Here is a 22806-nt window from a genome sequence, read left to right as displayed (position 1 = left end):
CCGGTGTCTCATATCTATAGTGAATATACAATTTATACGTCTGTAATAGTTGACGGCTGATACTTTCTATCTCTTAGTCTGTGGACGGTACCAAGTAAACAAGAATTCATATATTTGTTTTTATAAATTACGAATTTCCTAATTGGTAAATCTATCAATTATCATTAGACATTTAGCTTTCCATTGAAAATAAACAAATAATTAGTGAATATATAAAATTATTTTCGATTTTTGTCTACCTCGATTGACACAGTGATTCTGGTTTAATAAATACGCCCATAATACTAATTATAGTGACTATTAACTCATTTTTAAATAATCCAATTTACTGTTTCAATACCGTTATTGACCCAATATATTTTATGAATGTGGGGATCTTTAACCGAGTCAATAGTAAGGTATGTTCATAATTATTTCATTATGTTACTATCAACTCAACCACGTCAATGTTTCATCTTAATACCAATGATATCTTTACTTTCTTCATTCTTTTTACCTCATGTTAACCTCTTTTAAATCTCATAACATTACTGTTATCATGGATTTTGCTAATTCCTTTTAAAATAAGTATTTTTTATTTTCTGTATGTCATATATGAGTTTAATTATTAATTAACTTTAAACAGAACCGGGAGAGTGACGGAATGTACTCAGAATGGAGTTCGTTACCTTTGGAGGGTGGCGGGTGTGGGGTACTTGGAGCTGTGGGAGGACGTGATGTAGTCCTGGCTGTTGTGAGGCAATTAGCCTCACATCAACCTAGTCCCCTCAACACAGATGCAGAAGTAAGTTAGTGTTCTAAATATTACCTGTAACAAAACTATTTAAAAGTAAAGTTCTATAAACAATTGCAATTAAAAGTTGTATACTTACACCTACTAGAGGACTACATAGGATTTGTAAATTAATTGTGTGAGTTTTTATTAAACTAATTTGTATCATTCATATCATTTGTATAACTTAAATATTTTTTTCTATAAAGCCAATTTTTTGGGCTGCTGTTGTTAATTGTTTTAGAATTTAGATGTTTATTTATATATTACAAATGGAGAATAAATTTCAGGTGGAATGGGTATTGGAAGTAATACGATATGGTCTATCCTTACCACTTTCTGAGCATGAGGCTGTACGTGACTGTGTCCGCGTGTGCTGTTCATGGTTGTCTGCATTACTTCCTCCAGCTGCACCAGCACAGCCCCCGCCTCCGGCTGTGCCTGTCCCTTTAGCAGCTTCACCTGAACGTTATGCCACCAAAATACTGAGTCATCTACATAACTTATTTGTTCCTAGACACAATGAAAGTAAGTGAAAGAATAGAACTGTAGTTATAAATTAAAACAAAAATATCTGGCTTAGTATTACAATATGTTTGTATTGTAAAATCACCCACATCGCAATGTAATGTACATTCATTACTCAAAATTTGTTTCAAGCTCTCGCATTCATTTATCAAACGGATTTAAGTAAGTATAACTAATGTAATGTACCTTTAAAATTGCATTAATTATGCATATTGTATACAAAAATAGTGAAAAGTTTACTAGAATAGAACATACGCACAATGTTAATACACGGAACAAACACAGGCTGCAATTTCCCCGTACTAGACTATCTAAAGTTAGTAATTCTTTTTTGGGGAAAGGGATACTCTTCTTTAATAAAATCCCAGAGGCTCTTTTATCTCTGCCTTTCAATAAATTTAAGAAATGTATTAAAGAAAAGCTGTGTAAAAAGGCTTACTATAAAGTCAACGATTATCTAGTTGATAAAAGGGCCTGGGACTAGTGCTAGACAGGCTACCTCTAATTAATTTGCGATATTTGTTTTAAAATAAGTGTTGTTTGATGATTTGCTGTTTTTAAAGAGTACCAAGAGTTTTTTACGCCGGCCTTTTCTCTCGTCCTACACCCTCTGTCTTCTTTGCCGATGAGTAGGGATGCCGAAAAATTCAAATTTAATGACGTGGAATACATGGTGATACATGTATCTTATGTTCCATAATAAACATATTTTATTTTTATTTTATGAGAAACAATTTATTACAACAAAAACAAACTTAAAAAAAACTTAATTATTTTGACACGATGCTAGGTGCTGATCTAATCAGCAAACAAGCAGTTCTTTGCCATCGAGTCCTGCGGTTAGCTCGATCATTAGCTGACAGTGCGTCATTGGGTTCTCGAGAATGGCGAGCCTTGTTGCTTCTGTTGCTTGCCGCTGCATCAGCTCTGTTGGCTCCACCAGCTCCGGTGCATGGAGCAGCTGAGCAACTGTGCGAAAGAGTGCTTTGTGTACTGTTTGAAGTATGGATACTGGCTTGCCACAGGTAATCATTGTTAAAAACAAAATATTGCAGTTGTTGTTTGTTCTGCTTTTAAGACCTACAGTTTGATAATGTTTAAATCATTAAAAATTACCTTGAACTTTGTATAATAGAGTATTTCATTTCCTATTTTAGATGTTTTCCATCTCCGCCACTATGGCGTACATTGCGGGAGCACTGTATAAGTTGGCGACACCGAGCACCGCTCACTGAGCAATGGACTCGTGTGTCGCTATGTCTCACTGCGAGACTTCTCAAGCATATGTATGGACCCCTGTTTCCTGTTATGCCCATAAGTAAGTATATCATCTATGGAAATCTTGAAGGTTGGAAGGAATTAATCTTCTCACTTGTGAATTTTGAGTTTATTTATATATCTCCAACATTTTCTACTAATCTAAAATTTCCAGAGCTATAAATGTAAAGTTTACATAATGTTATTTTTGTATTCTCTGCTATAGGGTGTTAATTGCTTTAGATGGTCAAAATTTAAAGATTTAGTTACTTTATTAGGGCATTATTGACCGTAATACAAAACCATAAAGCTAGAAATGAACATTCAGCTGTTTATATTAACAAGCAGCATATATATTAGTGACGTTGAAGATTAAAAGTAGAATATATTCTTTAAAGAAAACACTTTTTGTTAATTTTTTTTACGAGCTCAGGGAAAAAACAGAAGAAGTCGTTTTAAATAAAAATTTTGTGTGAAGGTGACGAAGACGCTACACTAGTCCCAGCGGATATGAGCGCTGAAAGCGTGATGCAGAGCTGGTACCGCATACTTCATACTATTGGGAATCCGGTGGACCTTTGCCATCCTCATCTTATTGCACATACGCCGCATCTGTTGCAGGTTATATTTTATGTATAATCTATTTATTATGAAACCTACTATTGCCTTGGTACCTACTCATTATCTGAAAGCAATGTAACCGTGTGGCTGGGCAGCCCTATTGGAGGTTTTGCCCTCACACAATTTGAATAAATAGTTCCTATGTAAAAATCTAATCTATCTGCTTGCGTCAATGGCAACAGCTTGTCAGAAAAATTTATAAAAGATTTTTTTGTAAATTTAATGCTTAAAAATAATTTGAAAGCTAAATACAAAACTTACATTATTTTTGAATAGCTATTTCCAAAACATTCTTAAACAACGAGAAAATTCCTCGTATTTTATTTTGATTACGTAAATAAAAAATGTATAGCATTATAAATTTCACATAATATTAGACCGATTAAATATAAAAAGAAGTCAGAAACCAGGCTTTTTCGTTTCTCGAGATAAAGTAACTGGAACTCCACTATGCCAAAAGTCTCCTTTCTGAATATCCTTACAATGTTACAGTACTCAATGCGGTGGGAGGAAGGGTCCAACCAACAGGCGTGGTTGGGTGCACTTCCTGCCATCTTCCACCGAGCCATGCTGGGGTTGGCCGCTCATGTAGACGCTTTCCTTGGTAAATCGACTATTTATTAAATTAGGTTAATGATTTAATTATAATACATTTGAGGCTAAATGTTCTAGAACAACGTAAATTATAGACTTGAGAAAATACTTTAATTTTTTAAATTGACTTCATGTGTTAAATAAGTAGGTGATTTGTTTAGACTGCCCAGCCTTTAATAAATTAGGTGACTTCACGAATGTTTGTCCACAATTTTTTTTAATGTAACGGGGCATACAAATTTAAAGGATCGTCTTAATAGAAATTAGTAGTTTTTGAGATATTCACTTAAATTTAGAGATAACATGTAGGTATAATATTATTAGTAAACACAAAAGATTAGAACGTGTAGGTACTTTAGACTTTTAAAATCTACTGAGGTTAGGTTAGTAACAAGTCCGTTCCGCACGAAGTCTCGAAATAAAAGTGAGTCAACGTCGGTGTTGCCACGCTTTATATAGGTTTCTGCTACAAGATGGCGTTAGTCCGCTAACAATATAATATGTAAAAGTAATAATCCAGTGGCGAGCTTCATCCCTATATGGGTCTTGGCCTCAGATTGGATCCATTTCATTGATCATTTTTATTTCATAGACAAGTAGGAGGTCATATCTGACTCATGTCGAGTTTTTTATTTGAGACATGCCGATTTCCTCATAATGTTCACCGTACGAGCAAGTTAGACATTCTTGGTGCACAGTCAGGGATCGAACCTACGACCTCAGGGATGAGAGTCGTACGATTAGGCACACATCTGTATTATATATATCTATGTATCTAGATTCACAGTTATTTGAAGTCGGTTTAATTTTTATTAATTACTAGTATTTGGAAAAATTTAAATGATGAACATGCACGCATTGTCTGTTTGATATTTGTAAATAACAAAGGTTTTTGGCAAAAATTAAAATTATTTGTATGTGTTCCTAATAGGTTGTTTGTTGGTTAATCAAATTCTAACACTGGTCAGATAAAAACAATACGCAAAAGCTCAAAAAATATTCGAAGCTCAAATCTTTATTGTTACTTTTATTAATTGTTAATAATGCGTAAATTATTTATTAACATGGGTTAAATAACTTATACTCTGATTTTTAATTCCATACAATTCTGACAGCTATCATTTTTTGACATGTCAGAGATTACAAACCTTTTTCGCCGGGCACATTTATCAATTTCAATATGAGTCTATACATATATTTTATTTGTGGTTTTATGGCGAGTGATAATTACGTCCCTTTTCATCACTACGCTGTAAAAAACGCAAAAGTAAAGATAAAAATAATTTTAAAGGAAGTTTTTGTAGGGAAAACATAAAATAATACGTAGTTTATTTTATTGCCCTCAAATGGGTCAAATTTGTCCCTTTTTCGGTGGAGAACTTTTTTTAGTAGCAACACTTATGAAATGTCAAAATTCTACGGAATGTAAAATCAGAATTTAACTGTAAAATATTTTTAACTTCATATATCTTGGTGTGGTTACAGCTAACTCTTCTGGTTTGGCTTTATTCTTTTTTATAACAAATTGAATACATATTAAAAAAAATAACTTAACCGATTCTAAACGGTCTGGAATTTTATGAAGGCATTCATTCTCTTCCCTTGATATGTATGGTTGTTGTACACGGGAATATCTCGGAGTAGAGAGGGTTGGAGCAGGGGTACAGTGAGTGAGTGCACAGGGCGTGGTCAGGAGCGATGGTGGGCAGGGGGGACCGGGGTGGCGGGGGTGGCCGACGAGCAGGAGGAAGAACTCACTCCGCCCACGCATCGGAGACTCGCTAAATCATTCAGCACATCACGCCCGAGGGAGAAGATGCCTGAAAAAAGTATGGGATAATCTTCTAGATTTACGAAAGCATGGACTGGACTCAACCCCCTTATTCATAGAAATTAAATCAGCTTCAATTAAACAATGTTCTGGTCTCTTTCCAACACAGCGAAAATGTAGACTGACAGAAAGAGACGAGCACTTAAGTTAAAAATAGTATCATTACACTGATTTAGTTATTATGCATAACGAGGAATATTTAAGCTTAGTCCCGGTATTGTAGAATATCGTATTAATTTAAATTTATTTGCACAAGAAAACAACAAAAATCACTAATAAAAAAGGCTGAGAGTTGATAGAAACAAAGAGGGCTCAACTCTAACATCGTAACTTCCAATCAACAATTTGTTTTATAATAATAATAATTTATTTGCAAGAATATGATACAAACATTTTATGGTACAATTGAAAGTTCGCAAATTCTGCCACACATGGCGTGCAAATTTTTCTTAAAATAAATTTTACATAGAAGTTACATACATAGAGTCATATCATTATATTGTTTGTAGTGATAAATTATCATATTATTAAAATATATTATTACGTTATCAAATTAATTATAGTGTTTCACGCAAATAATTATTAAAAAATGATTGGTAAATTGTTATAAACCTTGATTGCCATACAAAATGTTTTTCCTATACAATTCCAGATTAATTTTTGGCACAATTTCTCCCCATGTCTACTTCGACAGATGTCCATTCCCGTTGACTTAAAATATGTATGTTTTTGTGAACGAATAAGGACATTTCTAAAATATTTTATATTAAGTTATGTAGTCGGAATAATGGAGTAAATATTCTAAATTATATTACTAAAAGCAAGTATTATTGTTAATTTTTAATACTTTGGTGTGAAATAAATCTATTTCAATTAATAAATAAAATAATGAAATTGTTCAATATAAATTACCCATGCTTTCGTAAATTTAATTTAATTAAGTGATTTTAGTCAATGTATATTAACTTTATAAAATATTAACTGGCACGTCAGTAGTTGAAAGTAGTGACTGCACTAGCTTAAAGATTGCACAGTAGTTTGAATAGCACTATCACATATTTTGCACCGAATTTCAATAATAAGGTATATATTAAATTGTATATTATGTAGGTGACATATATTCCATGCAGGTACCCCCCGAGCGTCTCTTATGGCTTTGACAAGCAGTCGGCCATCAAGCGTGATTCCGACAACTCCACCGAATTCTATATCGTCTCAAGGTAAGTTAGACATTGAGAGAAGAGAAACTAAAAGAGATATTCATATTTTCAATTGAGGTATTCGTGGTTTTAAACAAGAGACTGTCTTATAAAATAATCTATATATATAAAAATTAAACCCGTTTTCCGTTGTCACGACATAACATGAAAACGGCTTGACCGATTTGTCTGATTTTTTTTAATAATATTTCTTGAAGTACGAGGATGGTTCTTACGGAGAGAAAAATAAAAAAAATTCAGTGAAAAAGTTTAAAAACAACACTTTTCTATATTCCCATACAAAAGATTCCTAATAATACTTAAAAGTCAATTTGAACTTTAATACCATATCATAAAGTTCAAGTGTTAGTGGAGGGGTTCCGGGAAGGTAAATTTTTATTTTTTGACATAATGTATTTGTTGTATTATCAACTTTCTTTTTTTATCTTACTAGCTAGACCGGTGTCCCGAATAGCAGAATAAATATTTAAAAAAAATAAAGAATCGACTGTTAGGCGGTACGATGTACGCCAGACCAGCTAGTTAATTATAATAATCCCGGAGATAAACTCCGAAATGATAGAAATATTATATTATACACTTGAGTTTAATATTATAAATAAGTAATAATTGTAAAATCTCTTCATACTTAGGATTTGTAATTAAAAGGAAATACCTAAAATCTAATATGTAATTTAATTAAACATTTTATACGGTGGTATGTATAAATAATGTTATTAATTAAGGAATGTTGTTGTTTTGTTTTATAGACTTTAGGTTTATAATTATTATTATATTTTAGTTGGTGAGACCGAGAAGTTGCCTTTGACGCCTTTGCGACCGAAAGTGAACTCAATATTGCATTTGTTTGGTGAATGGCTGTTTGAGGCAGCCCTGATTGGGACTAACCCTACGAATACTCAACGTATGTTTTAGTTATTTCCATCGTAATGTTTATTTTATTAATTGAATGATTATATAATTATATTAGTACAACATCTACGAAGACCTTTAAATTCAACTTGTCCGCTACTCCTTTTAAATTTTACTCACAATCTCTTTATTTTTATCTTCCACCAGGAGGTGGATTTCCACCTATATATGTTCCTATTTAATTTCCGCTTTAGAAGTTTTATAATTTTGTTTTATTCATAGAAAGATCTGAAGGAACTCCGCCACCATCGTCATTGTCGGACGCTTCGCAGAAACTGAATTTGTTCAGTTATCAAGCTGGTAAGGATGTTTATTCGTATTAAATGAATATTTTAATAATGAAATAATTTCGATTACGATCTGTGTTAGTTAGTCAAACTTAGTTTTGACGAGCTATTTCATTTCTTTATAAGACAACTATGAACGTTTCGTTTAGAATTAAATTAAACAAGGCTAAATAGCGCTGCAGGCCAAGATATTAGACTATTAACAAAATTATATTACAATGGTTAATAAATTTAAGATTTTTGTATCAGTCATGGTAACCTCTCGGGTCTTTTAGTTTATTACAACTAAGTAGAGTGAGTTACAGGTTACATTATCAACTATTATTTACTTTTCTTTAATTATTTTAATGTAAAATAATATTTCCGTTTCAATATTTATCCATACGTGTATGGTCATAGCGAATGTTTTTGGAAATCTTAACTGAGTACAAAATCGAATTTAAATAATTTATCAACGGCTTACTAGTATATTTTATGATATGAAATGATAATTTCCTCCGTAATAGGTCGCGCAGTAGCCTTAGGCACGTTATGCAGAGTGATATGTTCGAAACAATGTCGAGAAGAAGTTCTCGCTCCGTACTTGGCTCGTACGTACGCTGCCTTACAACGCGGGCTAAGAGACCCGGCTACTGCAGCCGCCGTGGTTTTGGATGCTGCTGATATATTCAGGTAACAAGTAGTGTAGCATTAAGTATTCTTTATCTTCCTTTAAATCTCTACTGTACAAACAGTACCTGTCCACATCTATCCCTAACTTTTGTAATAACTGATGTGAAACTGATCTAAAGTTATCATGATTCGTGATTTTTAATATTGTTACGATCACTGTTTACATAAGTTTTAATTGCTTTGTTTTGTTCTGCCAGTTTTTTTCCCTCACCGTGATTGCCTGGAAGATATCGCTGGAAAGCGATAAGGTAGCCAGTTGTCCCTTTTTTCATTCAATTATGTCAATTATATTACTGCAACAAAGTGTTAATAAACAAATTATTGTCATCAAAGTATAGATCACATGACCACGTGGGAGTATACGCGTTTCCCTCTCACACTTCATATAGGAGTATTTTTTTTTCAGATTGGACCTCGACGGCGTGTTAGTCCTAGTTCCAGACTTTATATCGGCGTTAGATCGGATCCTTTCAGAGCGTGAGCCGAAGCTCGAATGCGGGTCCATAGACAAGCGTGAACTGCGCAAGGCCGCTATCAGTCTTCTGTTGTCTTTGGTAGCTTTCCCTTATCACTATAAGGGGTTGCCGGTTCCCGAGTTCCCGGGATGTAATGAGTAGTAAGTATTTTTTTACAATTTCATTTATAAGAATTATATATAACATTCTTTGCATACCTCTTAGTGCGGAACTGTGGAATCGAATCCCGGTGGGGATTTTCCCTGCGGGACACGTCCTTCAATTGTTTAAAGAAAGAGTATACTTCTCACTCAAAGGCCGGCAACACCCATTTTAATTGGTGACTAATGGCTGCGATGACTGCCCTTTTTGGGCGTCCCGCTTGCCTCTCTATAGGTATAAAAAAAGATGAAAAATGTAATTTTTAAATAATCTGTTGAAAATATTAGGACATTTTTTTTTATATTATTATAAATATGACCTTTGTTTTACCCTTACAGCAAAGTATGCCTTTGTGCATAGGTAGGCATAACTTAATTCGTCTAAATATTTTTGGTCCAACCCAGGTTCACGAATAGATGGTATTTTTTATATTAGGGAATGTCAGCTATTAATGTTTTTTTAATAAAAAAAAGTGTGTACTTATGTACATGCGTTATAAGTTGTACTTTGGCGTAACAAGATAAAAATCTTTTTAAAAGTTTTATCTTTCGTATTCTACATACGAAAAACGACACTAACAATAGAAAAAAGGTATTTAATACATTGAAAGTTTTATTATAACGCATTATCTAGTTAAATGAAATGTATTTTAAATATCACAAAAAATACTAAAATGTTGACTATAGCTAACTTCAGGGTGTCGATATTTTGTGACGGTGTTCGCGCGCATCGTAAAAATTTACCCTCATCATTTTAAGTATAATTTCAAAAATCCTGTAATTCAAGTTAATTAACGAATATTCATGTATTTAAATGTTTGAATCAGCGCGGGTATGACCTTGGGCGAATACGCACGTGCGAAGCTCTCCTTGGTCTGCGTGTCAGCCGTGCAAGTGGAAACGTCGGACTCGCTTGCCGTACCATTACTTAGCGCCCTCTACTTGTGCGTGAGACACAACACGCATTCCCCAAATAAGGCCCACAGCGCTCCGCCTGGTTCGGCTCTCTCTCATAGTACAGAGTACAAAGGTATGTAGGCCTTCCATGAATTGCGTATACGTATACGGACTGATACGGAGTAAGATTTTTTTATCACTTTTTCCCAAATCGAGGTCTCCCTTACTATGTAAATGTAAATTTAGAATAAATTTTCTGTCGACGTTCATAAGTGTACTTATAAAGTTATTAAAAATAATGAAAATATGGCAAGTCAGAAACGAAACTAATTCAATTATAACCATTAAAATACTTCTTATGCCTTTAAAAGTACCTTTTGTTACGTTTTTAATTAATTGAGTTTTATAGTAACGTAATGAACTTTATTTCTCATCACAAATAATATTTTTTAATCAAAATAGTCGGCTAGGCTCATTCTGATATGAATCTTTAATGCTCTTTTGAATTGGTTAAACACGCTAATATTACGAATTAATTAAATAATTGCACACCCTCATACGTTATAGACCTCTTAATTCGCCAAGATAAGCAAACATATATTATGTATTTAGTACATTTATTAAGACTGAATAGTTGAACTACATGAAATCCTCTATGACGTGACAATTCATGGACGGCCCCTTTTGATTATGCTTGTACAATGCTCAGATGATGAAACACAAAATACACCATAAAAATCTTAAGCATTCAAAACATTAAGCATTTTACCATTACACAAAACACGCTGATTTTATTTGCGTAGCAATCAATACACATTAAATGGGAGCGTTACCCGGACCGCGTTATTATTATAGGAAATCGCGTTGTAGGAGTATTCTCGTAACATCGTTTTTTGAACAATTCAAAAACTAACACGAAGTTGTTAAATTTAATTTTATAACATCACAATTGAAGGTGCAAAAGTATGCAAAACTAATTATGGACTTGACAAATCTTTATAAATTTCACACTACAGAAATCTCCGAGTTATTACGTCCCCCCTGGACGTAAACACGTAGCGATTATTGTACTTTACTTTTAAAAGTCCAGTAAAACAGATACAAAATGTGTCTATTCATTTTAAGAACAATGAACTTTATATAACTGAAGTTTATCTTTTAATCACATATATTGGAACCGATATAAATGATAAAACAGTATTGCCATTTTCGTTTTAAAGCAAGAAAGCTAATAAATTATAAAGAAAGAGGCTGGGACATTTATTTGGGAGGTGTTTTAGCTCGATCAGAGGGCGGCAGTGGCCCAGCAAGTGCTGAAAGCGTTCAAGATGACTTCGCCGCCGATGTTAGGGAGCTAGATCCATCATCGCCTGTTTTCGGTAATTTCACTTTTTGGTTGCTGAATAAGGGCGATTTTTGACTACTTCATTACAAATAATTTCAATTGCCAGTTTAAATTAAATATTTTACTGTTTGACTTATCATTAACTTGCAGTGTTAACTTCATGTAACGTCACACGACTTTGCGTCAAACTTCCTGAAGCTTTGAAATTTTCTTGGTTGGTTTTGCCTTCTTGTCCATACAATGAAACGACAATGACCAGAATGTTTGTTTTTTTAAAGAACAGGGGGAAGGCGGTGAGCCTCCTCACCTGATGTTAAGTGATACTGCCGCCCATGGACAGTCTTAATGACAGAGGGCTCGCGAGTATTTTGCCGGCCTTTTAAGACTTGGTACGCTCCTCTTGAGACCTCGCTATGTAGAGTTTACACTGTATTATTAATATTGGTCTGATGACATTTTTAGTTTGCAAGTCAAAAATCGCCCACAAATATTAATTATCTATGCTTTTTACGATTTATTTTGTTTATTGCTTGCTAGTTTATGTTTCCATGTATCGTTTCACCTGTAGATTAGATTTGGAATTATTCACGAGTGTCACTCTATAATTTATATTGATATTTATTTGAACGTCTGTGAATTAATTGTATATTTGTAAGGTAAGTAGCAAACAGCTTTAATTGATTTTTTAAAGTCACAATGGTGATTTTTGTAAAATTAATTTAGGATTTTTGATTTAAACTGGTTTACTTTTACTACGTTCGCTGTCTCTATCGAGAGTTACAACGTACGCATGATTTTAGCGTGTTTTCAGAGATACATGAATGTATGTAGTTAGTTTAGTTTAAATTTTCGTTTGACTACAATTTTTCTTCTATCGCATTACTTCAACTTGACTGATGACTGCGTAGGAGTCGAATTACATGATTTGAAACTAATACACAAGTATATAAAGGTGCCGCACTTGTGATTCGAGCGACATATCTCGTGTGTCACCGGCTTATATCCTCCTGGAAGGGAGACCTGCAAGTTTCTTTGGCTGCGCTGGAGTTGCTCTCGGGCCTCGCCAAGTTGCACTCTTCTAAACCAGGTATAGACTTATTGGTTTATGAGAAATGTAATTAATACTTCTTACTAATTAATTTATTACCTTTGCATGCGCTTCAGAAATAATCATAGGTAAGAATGTCGTGTTTTCATGGTTTTTTTTATTAATCGTTATCTGTATAAAGTATTACAGTGAAAAAATTTTTTTATCAATATTAAACGATTGTGAATTAATTTTCATATTTATTTTGCTCAGACGCATTAGAACGTAAGCGCGCTGTACGTTGGATATGCGACTACATATCAGTGCAATGCGGAAGACCGCCGCAAGCGCACTCTCGAGATCTCCACTCGTGTGTGGTGGCTGCCTATACCTGCCTCGCTTCTTGGCTTTGCCCGGCGCTGCTTAACGACCCGGATTGCCTCGCTGCCCTAATGGAGGTCGTCGAACTGGGTATATCCGGTTCTAAGAGTCAGGGTGAGATTTTCAATGTTCTAAATTATTTTTATAGGAAGGTTTATAGGAAGAAAGATTTCTAGGTACAGTTGTCTTTACAGGAAAGCCAGGGGAGCCAACCAAAATGAAAGACGAGAAGGAACTGAAACCTGTGTCCATGAGAGTGCGTGATGCAGCCGAAGCATTGCTCATGTTGATTTTGGAGCAGGTAAATGATGTTTTATCACTACATAGTATAAAACAAAAGTCGCTTTCTATGTCTCTATATCCCTATTTATGCTTAAATCTTTCAAACTACGCAACGGATTTTCATGAGTTTTTTTAATAGATAGAGTGATTGAAGAGGAAGGTTTATAGATATAATAACATCCATTAAATAGTGGAGAAATACTTTTATTTTTGAGGTTTCTAATGTGATGTACATAATTATGTTTTTTCCGCTTACATTGCAAACGCCGAACCCTACGAGATTTATCAAAATAATGTACTAAGTATTGTACACATTGAAAAGGTCTACAGAAAACTCCGCGACATATTAAACTAAACAGTCTCGACAATGCGTATGCCCCATTAGGAATTAGAGACTTTGTCTTCTTTTTTTTTTGATTAAATTGAAAAAAAAAAAATTGATATTTTTTTAATAATAATCCAGACAAACGGAACGGATTTTAACATATTATTGATCGAAATATAATTTTCTTTCAGAGTGGCACAAACGGTACGGGAACTTGGTGTCGTCTGGACGAGCGTTGGCTCTCTGCCCTCGGCCACGGCAAGTTGCGGCATTTTGTGGCAGATGGCAGCACTTTACTGTCGTTGTTAGAAGAACCGCTCGCGAACAGCCAGGAACCTCAGCCCACTATTGTCGGTGAGGCCTTGCATTCATTAATAAGAGCTATGTTGGTTTAACAAAATTTAATATATATGTGAGTTATGTATCCTAACATTAGTTAAGTTACATATATATATTTTTGTTAATATTTAGAAGCGCAAATCAAATTCATCGCACAATTGATGCCAAAATGAGCCCTTTAGTTTTTCCCACACTCAAAATTCTCGTTTCCGATAATGTCCAATAGCGACTACACTTATATTGAAGTGTAACTTAGATTTATGGACTCGTGTCTATACATTTATTTAAAAATGCCTTTTGAATAAAAGCAAATTAATGAATATTATATTTAGTCATTATTTTTGTTTACTCTTTACGAAAAATGCGTGCCAAACATTATTTTCATGTCGTATTTAATATTTTTTTACAAGTTCTTACTTGTTATAAATGTGTAGGAACAATATTCGTCTAATTTATTGAAAGTAAATTTTGTGCATACATTACTTGTTGTTGAAAAAAAATATTGTCTTATTCTGTTCTTTCTATCGCGTAAAAACTGTCTTCTACCGTTAACTAACACTTGAACTAATAAATCTTGTGCAGTGATCATCCGTACGGGCTGGGGTCGTTACGCGTGGTCCCTGAGCAGCCGAGGTGCGGCGAGAAGCGCAGGCAGGGGGGCGGGAGGGGCGTGCCCCCGGCCCGTGGCTATTCTGGAGCCCCCCGCTAGGCCTCCGCCTCATTGCCGACCGCTGTGTGCCCCGCCGCCGTGTGCCCTGTGAGTACATTCGATCGAAGAAGTTTAATAGAGCTACTTTTATGTTTTTTTGTTTGTTTTAAAATACATATGGAATACACAAATTTTATCGACAAATTACTTTGAATTAATCGTGGAGACGTCTTTTTATAGGTATTATATTTTTTAAATATTCTGGACGTAAAAATAGCCTATTAGGCATAATGTAGCATTATACTGGAAAAAGAATTTGAAGTCTTGTAGTTTTTGAGTTTATTTCGTAACAAAAACATAAAACTCACACACACACACATAAAACACTTACTATCTATAAGTAGACTCCATTGGTAATCTTGACAGTCACTGCTGGGTGTCCACAACATAACATTCGGTTGATCGGTTAAAGAGACGCTGTTTTGCTGGTATTTTTTTCTGCTTAACAAAAATTTCTAATATTTTTTATTATATCTTGTATATAGTTTAATTGTATTTTTGAATGTTTTTTGGAACATTTATGTTTACCTTAATTGTCATACATTTTAGATTAATAATTTAATAAACACTTGGAATATTTTTAGTGACTCGGCATTTCCAAGTTTGGACGCGGTCCTCCGTCAACTGAATGACCCAGAAGCCACCGTACTGTTTAAGCTGTTGGAGCAACAGGCCTCTATCGAACGACGTGTTAGAGAGAGCGAGGATAATGTTGTGAGTGATATGTTTATGTTTTGGCTTTTTTAAGCTATTGCATAGATTTTATCGCGGGCTTTGACCGCAGTGACCAAATTTGGGGCGTTAGAGCGGGACAGAACGCATACAGCGTATTCACATCTCTCTGACGAAATCGGTGACTCAGCGTAAGCGCGGCCGGTGCAGCCGGTACGCGTAAGAGTGAGACAGACTATATAGGCGTATTATTCTGAGTCTGGTAGAGTGGTAGATTGAATTGATATAAAAAAAAATTTGAATTAATATCAAAGAAAAAAAATACTGCATAAATAAATAATTATAATTGCATAAGTTGATAAAAATGCTATGCAATAGCTTTCCGCGGCAGTCCCCGAGTGCTAAACGTTTTTTTATTATTTCAAAGCTTCGTTAGATTATTTAGAGACATTTAATTTCTAGACTGGCGAGGAATACGTCCCGCCGGAGCCCGTGACGGAGTTCCAGACGGCGCGAATGTTCCTCTCGCACTTTGGTTATCTCAATATCGCCCCTGACAAAAAGGTTTAGTATTTTTATAACTAGCGGACCCGACAGACCTGTCCTATACACGCGTGTGAAATTACTCCAGTCGTTTTTTAATAACAAATATTACATACATACACAGAATACATATATATAAGAAAGTTCTATTGTCTATGACACTTTACAGAACAACATTTATGATAAATTAGGACTAGAATTCTCTTAAAATTTATTTAACTCTTCGAATAATAGAACTAAATAATCAGGCTTGTGCTATGAATCGTACACAAAAAAGCTTCTGAAGTGATATAAACACGAATTTATTACATTATTTTAACTTAAAACATCATTTTAGAGATTCCTTGAACTTCCAAAAGATTAATTTAATTTCTACTCACGTAGAAAAAATATAATTAAAAAAAATTACTCTAGCGCAAGAGATTTCGTAAATAAGTTTTTTCCTTTATCTTTTAGGGTTCCTTACCCCGTCTTCAAGCGTTGGATAGTTCGGCGAGCGATTTCTCAGCGGCGTTGCGACGTTTGGACGGCACGGGAAGTCGTGCCGCGTTGACCGTGCACGTCCTCTGCGTACGCGCCGGACAGAGACGTGCCGCCGACATAGTCGCTAATTCCCTTAGTGCGGAAACAGTGCCTGCTGGGTTCATACGCATGTTGAGAGGGTGAGTTCAGTTTTGTTTTTAAACGGTTTAGTTTTTATCGCTAACTAAATGCAGTAGAAGTTCGACAAATTTATCAAATCCTTATTAAATTATTGCTCTATTCAGTTAATTATAAATTTGGGTTTTAACTTCGGTTACAATACAAGCACCTAGTCTAAAGGTTATTCTTCCATACTCGTAATGTGTTTGACATAATAATATAGCTTTATTTATTTATTTACAAAAACTTGCCAACGATCGGCACACTCATACATGAGAAAAACATTGATGCAAAAGAAAAATAAAATACAACATTTAACATAACAAGAACTTTTAGGCTTATAACAAACACATAGAAGAAAAAATTACATCGATTCATAAATTATAGAAACTAAAGAAAAATTGATATCTAGACGAATATTTTATTTAATAATAAAACAATGTCACCGTGACCACGCACGCTGTAAAGCACGCGAAACGTCGGTTAAATTTAAAATTATGAAAATTAATTGTAAATACATAACTTCAATCCGGTAAAAAATTGTTTTATTATCAAATGTGTGAAAGTTATGTCAATAAAAGACAATACTAAGAATATTTCATTCCATAAAAATATGAACTCATATACAGTTACTATTCAATAATAAAATAAAATATTGTTTTTATATTTATATGGCCCCACGGCTAAAAGCTCTTCTTTAATTTTCTTTGCTTTCTCCAATCATTTCCCCGCCATCACTATTTCGTCTGGCCACGTGTGTGATCAAAGCCTGTGATTTGCTTCTTTTACAGATACCTGTATTTCTTTCAAAAAGCCAGTAATATCGCTAACCTTCAATTGCCTTTTTATATTTCAAATCTTACATTTCTTCCAGTCTAGGTACGCCAGTCCGAGTATCCGGGCACGCCGGTTGGACCGGACATGTCCGGACGAGCTACGACGCACAACCGCACTTTACGCACACGGAGCACACTCCACCGGACAAGATAGCACCGGCTTTGTATGATGGACGGGAACAGGTTTGTATAATTTTTTTATAAAACGAAGTATACTTAAGTTACTATATTGAGCGTACATAAAAAGCCGGCAACGAAATCGCGACCTTCGGACAGTGTGACTGTGAGCGTCTGGCCTGTTTGCTCCTTTTTCTAAAAAAAATAGTTGCTAAAGAACCTTAAATGAACTCAATTGTCTGATTCACCGAATAGTTTTTAATTGGTAACTTGGAATCCAATCAAGAAATCCAACATGTGTGTGTTATCCGCCTAACTATAACGGCTATTGAATGTGTAATACTTGGAGTTTCTTTACTTTTATATATTTATTTTTGTCTTTGAATAGCGTATACTATTATTTCCAGCGTATCATTTTCATCATCATAAGCCTTTGTATTTGGTCCATTTCTGGACGTGAGCCTCCTCCATTTCCCTCCAGTAAGCCCTGCACTGGCCTCTCTATTGGGAGCCGACCTGCTTAAAGATTTCGTCAATCCATCTAGTCGGTGGGCGGCCACGCGGTCCTTTGTTCTGTCGAGGTTCCATTCAAGGAGCTTGCCGGTCGATCGGTTCTACTCCATGCGCGCTATGTAGGCAGTAGGCCAGATACCCACCGCCACTTAGATGTTGCGACGCCGGCTTTTTTCACGATTGGCTTCATTTCGTACGCGATCGCGAAGGGAAATTGAACATACATTCCTTCGTGCGTTATGTTTTCGGCTCTGTAAAAACAGGCAGGATGTCCTGATCGAAGACCTTTCTTGTGAGCGTATAGCTGTATATAATTATCTAAATTAAGTTCTTATATAAAAATGCTTAATATTACCTCTTCTCAATTAATGTATATTTACAGGTTTTGTATTGGTCAGATTCAACGGACGAGATAGCCTTTGTGGTCCCTTCTGGTAATGAGCTAAACGAAGCCGAGGAAGACACGAAGACTGATGTCGATGGTTCCTGTTTGTCTGTTAAGTGAGTAATATTATTATTTACTATTTAAACATTGTGTGCTTATGTTAATTACATATTTCATTAACCTCTTATCAAAGTTATTATAAAGGATTCTATAGTAATACTTAATACTCGGAACAAACGCAGGCTGCAATAATTTCCCCATATTAGACTATCTAAAGTTTAGTAATTATTTTTTTGGGAAAAGGGATACTTTTCTTTAATAAAATCCCAGAGGCTCATTTATCTCATCTCATCTATCATAGGCTCTGCCTTTTAATAAATTTAATAAATGTATTAAAGAAAAGCTGTGTAAAAAGGCTTACTATAAAGTTAACAATTATCTAGTTGATAAAAGGGTCTGGGACTAGTGCTAGACAGGCTACTTCTAATTAATTTGCGAAATTTGTTTTAAAATAAGATTTGTTTGACGATTTGCTATTTTAATAAAGTAGCGAGAGTTTTTTAAGCCGATTTTTTCTCTCGGCCTACACCCTCTGTCTTCTTTGCCGATGAGTAGGGATGTCTACCGATTCAAATTTAATGACGCGGAATAAGTAATACCTGTATCTTATATTCCATAATAAACATATTTCATTTATTTTAAAGTAGTATTAGTCCGTAAAAATATGTTTGTACTTGTAATTTTTCTCAGTTGATAAACCAACATATTCCGTAAATTTTCATGTTCTTTTAGACAGGTTAAAAGACAAGACTCCCTTGACTTCCCTTCGATATTTTTCTTTATCGTATATACAAACGCACATAAATAGAAGAAGCCATTGCTTACAGACCTTACAGATTTAAAGTAGCGTGCCTGGCTAGGCTTACACTGTTTAAAATATGATATAAAAGTGATAACAGCTTTTTATGGATGTGTTTAATTGAATTAAATTTGATTTCTTTGATTTTCAGTCGCAATTCTGACAAGGGTCACGGGTCATGTTGGGACGTATCGAGTGGGTCACACGCGAGTTACGAGCGCAGTACGAGCGAATGCGAGCGTACACGAACACGTGCGCCTTTATCGGACAAAACCCGGGCATTGTCGCTTGAATTGGACCGGGCGCTTACTGGTATATTATTTTTGAGATTATTTATATAAAAAACTATATTTATTGTTAAACCGCTTCAAATAGTTTTCTTGTTTATGCGGCCTTAGACAGATTTAATTAAGGAAATAAAAAAAACAGTTATTTCATCTTTTAATCATTTTTAAATAGCTATTAATTGCTATCAGTTACTTCTTTTGGATAAACCTAGAATTTTAAGGAATACATCAACTTAATTCACTCATGAGGTCGTAATAATTAAAATATTTATCATGGGTTTTTAAGAAAATCTTAATGTGTAAAATGTATGTACCATATTTTTTTGTAATTGCAATTTCATTAATTGATTATAAATTTTAGGAAGCGGTCGAAGGAACAGAGATTTCACACCGAAGATACTCATAATATGGCTGGAAGATTTTGAAGATCATCTCAATTTACCCATTGGTAAGACTAAATATATATTATTATTACGAGGCACTGGTCTTTACTTGCTGTAATGTTTTGCTGAATAAATGATTGTTGTCAAAATTATTAAGTTAGTACATTAGAGCTTAATTTATTTTGTTATGCAAACGGACAGGAGGCTCACCTGATTTTAAGGGGGCACTCACATTGCCAGAAGGCACGCAAGTGCGTTGCCGGCCTTTAAATCGACAATCCAACTCCAATTCTGATCTATTTATTTATTGTAGACGATTTGCTCCGTTATTGTGAAACGGGCGTGCCTTGGCGTCGCCACGAAGTGTGGTGCGTGTGCGTGAGCGCAGTTCTGGGCGGCCTCGTGCGTCTTCTCTGTCCGCCTGCCGCCGGCGTACTGGCTGATGGAGCCCTGGTTAGTACCGATTAATTCATGTAGAATGTTTTTATGACTAAGAATGCGAACGATAACCATTAATAACATAGATAATGTGTACTAGACTGGCGAAGATTCAAAATCACCATTACGGCACAGACTGCAATGGTGAATGTACTTAGGACTTATCCTTAGATATGTTAGTATAAATTATAAATAATATACACATACAAATGCAACTACATAATATTATGTACAATGTATTCCTATGTACCTGTCAGCTCTATTTTTAAATAGGAAAAATTTGACGTGACATAACGTTAATTCTTGCATTTTAAGAATTTGATGAGTGATCATCCCATATATTATCGAAAATAGTCCGTGCGCGCAAAGTACACATGTCAGAAGTGAAACTTCTTTGGCAAACTAGTTTTTAAGTATTGTTCATATAAGTTAGAGGGAGGGAAAAAGGAAGATATGTTAGGAATTTAATTTATTTCTTCGATAATAAAAACACGTGGCATTTTAATTTATAATTCGTCATTAAAGAGATTTCAAAAAATTATTTTGCATAAAATATAAATACTAAACAGTAATATTTCATAAATTCTCTTTACGAAATTTTAATTATCTCTTTAATTCGCCCTTCTCACTCCATCTCAATCGCTCTCTCCCTTTTCTTCGACAAAAACGCTGCACATCTTCGTGACGTTACGTAAAAATTTCAGCCTCATGCGCCTAAAGAAGTTTCACTTCGAAAATTGTTCAGTTCAATTCATAAAAGCATGCAATTTTTTATTAAAGTTGTCACGTAAAATTATCGTCCGTAAATCAACTCTACAGACAAGCAACTTTTTTTCGTATACATCGGTGGTCAACTCCAAACTTAACAGTTAATATTTTATTTAATATTAAATTCAATGTCATATGAAAATAAATGCCATTTAATTTTATGAACGATTTTATTCAAAAGTGTGTACTTTAAGATACTTATTGCATGTTACATTAATATTTGAATATGTAGTCTTTTTTAATTTGCAAAACGTTTACAATTTAGTATTAATGAATCTTTTGGAAAATCAGTGTAATAATTAAATACTATATATTTAATTCACTTTCATATATAGTATTTATTCATTTGTATGACAGGTGGCGCCACGCCTTCTCCCAGACTGCTTACGTCGCGCTGCAACTCATCTCGCACGCCGAACGCGGCTTAATACTGATCTGTAAGTTTTTTTTTTCTCGAAGAAACAATATTTCTGTAGGAGGGGAAGCCTACATGTGGAAGGAATTGACTTCAGAACAACATAATGTATTACTTTATTATTACATAGTTTCCATATTAAAAAATTACTCAGGCGAAAAGATTTTTGATGTTTTTAGTTTGGCATATCGTAGATATAGATATAGGTAAACAACATTTATTAACTTTTCCAGTTTCCGGGCTACTTTTAAATCTACTCTCACGTTCGTATTTAATTAAATTGTACAGAAATCGTCTTTGCTCGTAAAAATATTACATTATATTATTTGTTTTGGTCTCTAAAATCATGGTATATTTTGCAGCTACCAACCGCCTCACGTGCGCAGGCGTCACTTAATCCAGGAGATCGCGCAGCAATACAAGAAGGATTTAGACGAACCGCAACTTCTCGAATCTCTGTTTAAAGCACCTTAACAGTATTTTAAGAATTCTTTGACATTAATTTTAAGACTGAATTGTATGTTATTTGTTTAAAGCTTTACATTCCATGCGGACTATATTGTACTTAAATAATTTTATTTATGAATAAAATAATAATATATAAATATATTTTATTTTTATTATTTAGAGACATTTAATATAAATAACTTACAAATATCTCCTGTCAAATATCAAAATTCATGGACAAAAAATGGTCTGTGACATTATAGTACTTTCTTTATCTAAAGCCCTATTTCTGAGTATCACCTTAATATCGTAGCCGAAGTCGATAAACATTTAATAATTATGGTACTAAATAGGTCTTAAACGAAGTTTTTCTTTAGCGTAAGTATGAGTATGTCCTCAACCAGCTGCCCACTGAAGTATTACCGAACCAATTCGACTTCAAGAAAAGAGCGCACCAAGTCTTAAAAGACCGGCAACACACTTGCGAGCCTTCTGGCAATGTGAGTGTCCATGGGCGGCGGTATTACTTAACATCTGATGAGCCTCTTGCCCGTTTGCCTCCTATTACATAAAAAAAAGTGCGTGCGCACAAAGTACACATGTCAGAAGTGAAACTTCTTTGGCAAATTAAATTTTAACTCTTGTTCATATTTATAGAAATCTATAACTTTAGATTTCCGAGACTTAGAGGGAGGGAAAAAGGAAGATATGTTAGGAAATTAATAAATTTAATTGTTATGAAAATATTAAGTGTCAGTGTGTAAAATATTGTGTAAATTAATACAAATTATTAATTAATTTTTTTAAATCTATTTCTTCGATAATAAAAACACGTGGCATTTTAATTTACAATAATTCATCATTTGATATTTCAATAAAAAATTTA

The 22806-nt window shown here is 34.3% G+C and overlaps 1 protein-coding gene across 6 annotated transcripts; it reads left to right on the top strand.

Moving 5' to 3' along the window:
* The first annotated feature begins 61 nt into the window (after positions 1-61).
* Positions 62-22082, top strand: LOC125050323 (ral GTPase-activating protein subunit beta). Of its 6 annotated transcripts, XM_047650076.1 has the most exons (32): positions 62-398; positions 626-784; positions 1063-1300; positions 1433-1462; positions 2091-2325; positions 2458-2618; positions 3036-3178; positions 3671-3782; positions 5455-5601; positions 6734-6823; positions 7605-7727; positions 7958-8035; positions 8529-8694; positions 9101-9310; positions 10138-10340; positions 11488-11586; positions 12505-12639; positions 12717-12728; positions 12853-13074; positions 13155-13261; positions 13759-13921; positions 14489-14663; positions 15200-15329; positions 15750-15851; positions 16287-16492; positions 17347-17491; positions 18321-18439; positions 19334-19494; positions 19831-19917; positions 20166-20305; positions 21416-21495; positions 21836-22082. In XM_047650076.1, exons 1-32 carry the CDS (start codon positions 363-365, stop codon positions 21945-21947), a joined length of 4326 nt encoding a protein of 1441 aa, XP_047506032.1. In that variant the 5' UTR covers positions 62-362; the 3' UTR covers positions 21948-22082. The 6 variants fall into 6 exon arrangements, with proteins under 6 accessions (XP_047506032.1, XP_047506034.1, XP_047506036.1 ...); XM_047650078.1 differs by lacking the exon at positions 1433-1462; XM_047650080.1 differs by lacking the exon at positions 5455-5601.
* Positions 22083-22806: the final 724 nt, after the last annotated feature.

Source organism: Pieris napi, chromosome 6 (genome assembly GCF_905475465.1).
Source record: "Pieris napi chromosome 6, ilPieNapi1.2, whole genome shotgun sequence".
Lineage (NCBI taxonomy): Eukaryota > Metazoa > Arthropoda > Insecta > Lepidoptera > Pieridae > Pieris > Pieris napi.
Note: the sequence above shows the minus strand (reverse complement) of the source record. Positions and strands in the feature narration are given on the sequence as shown.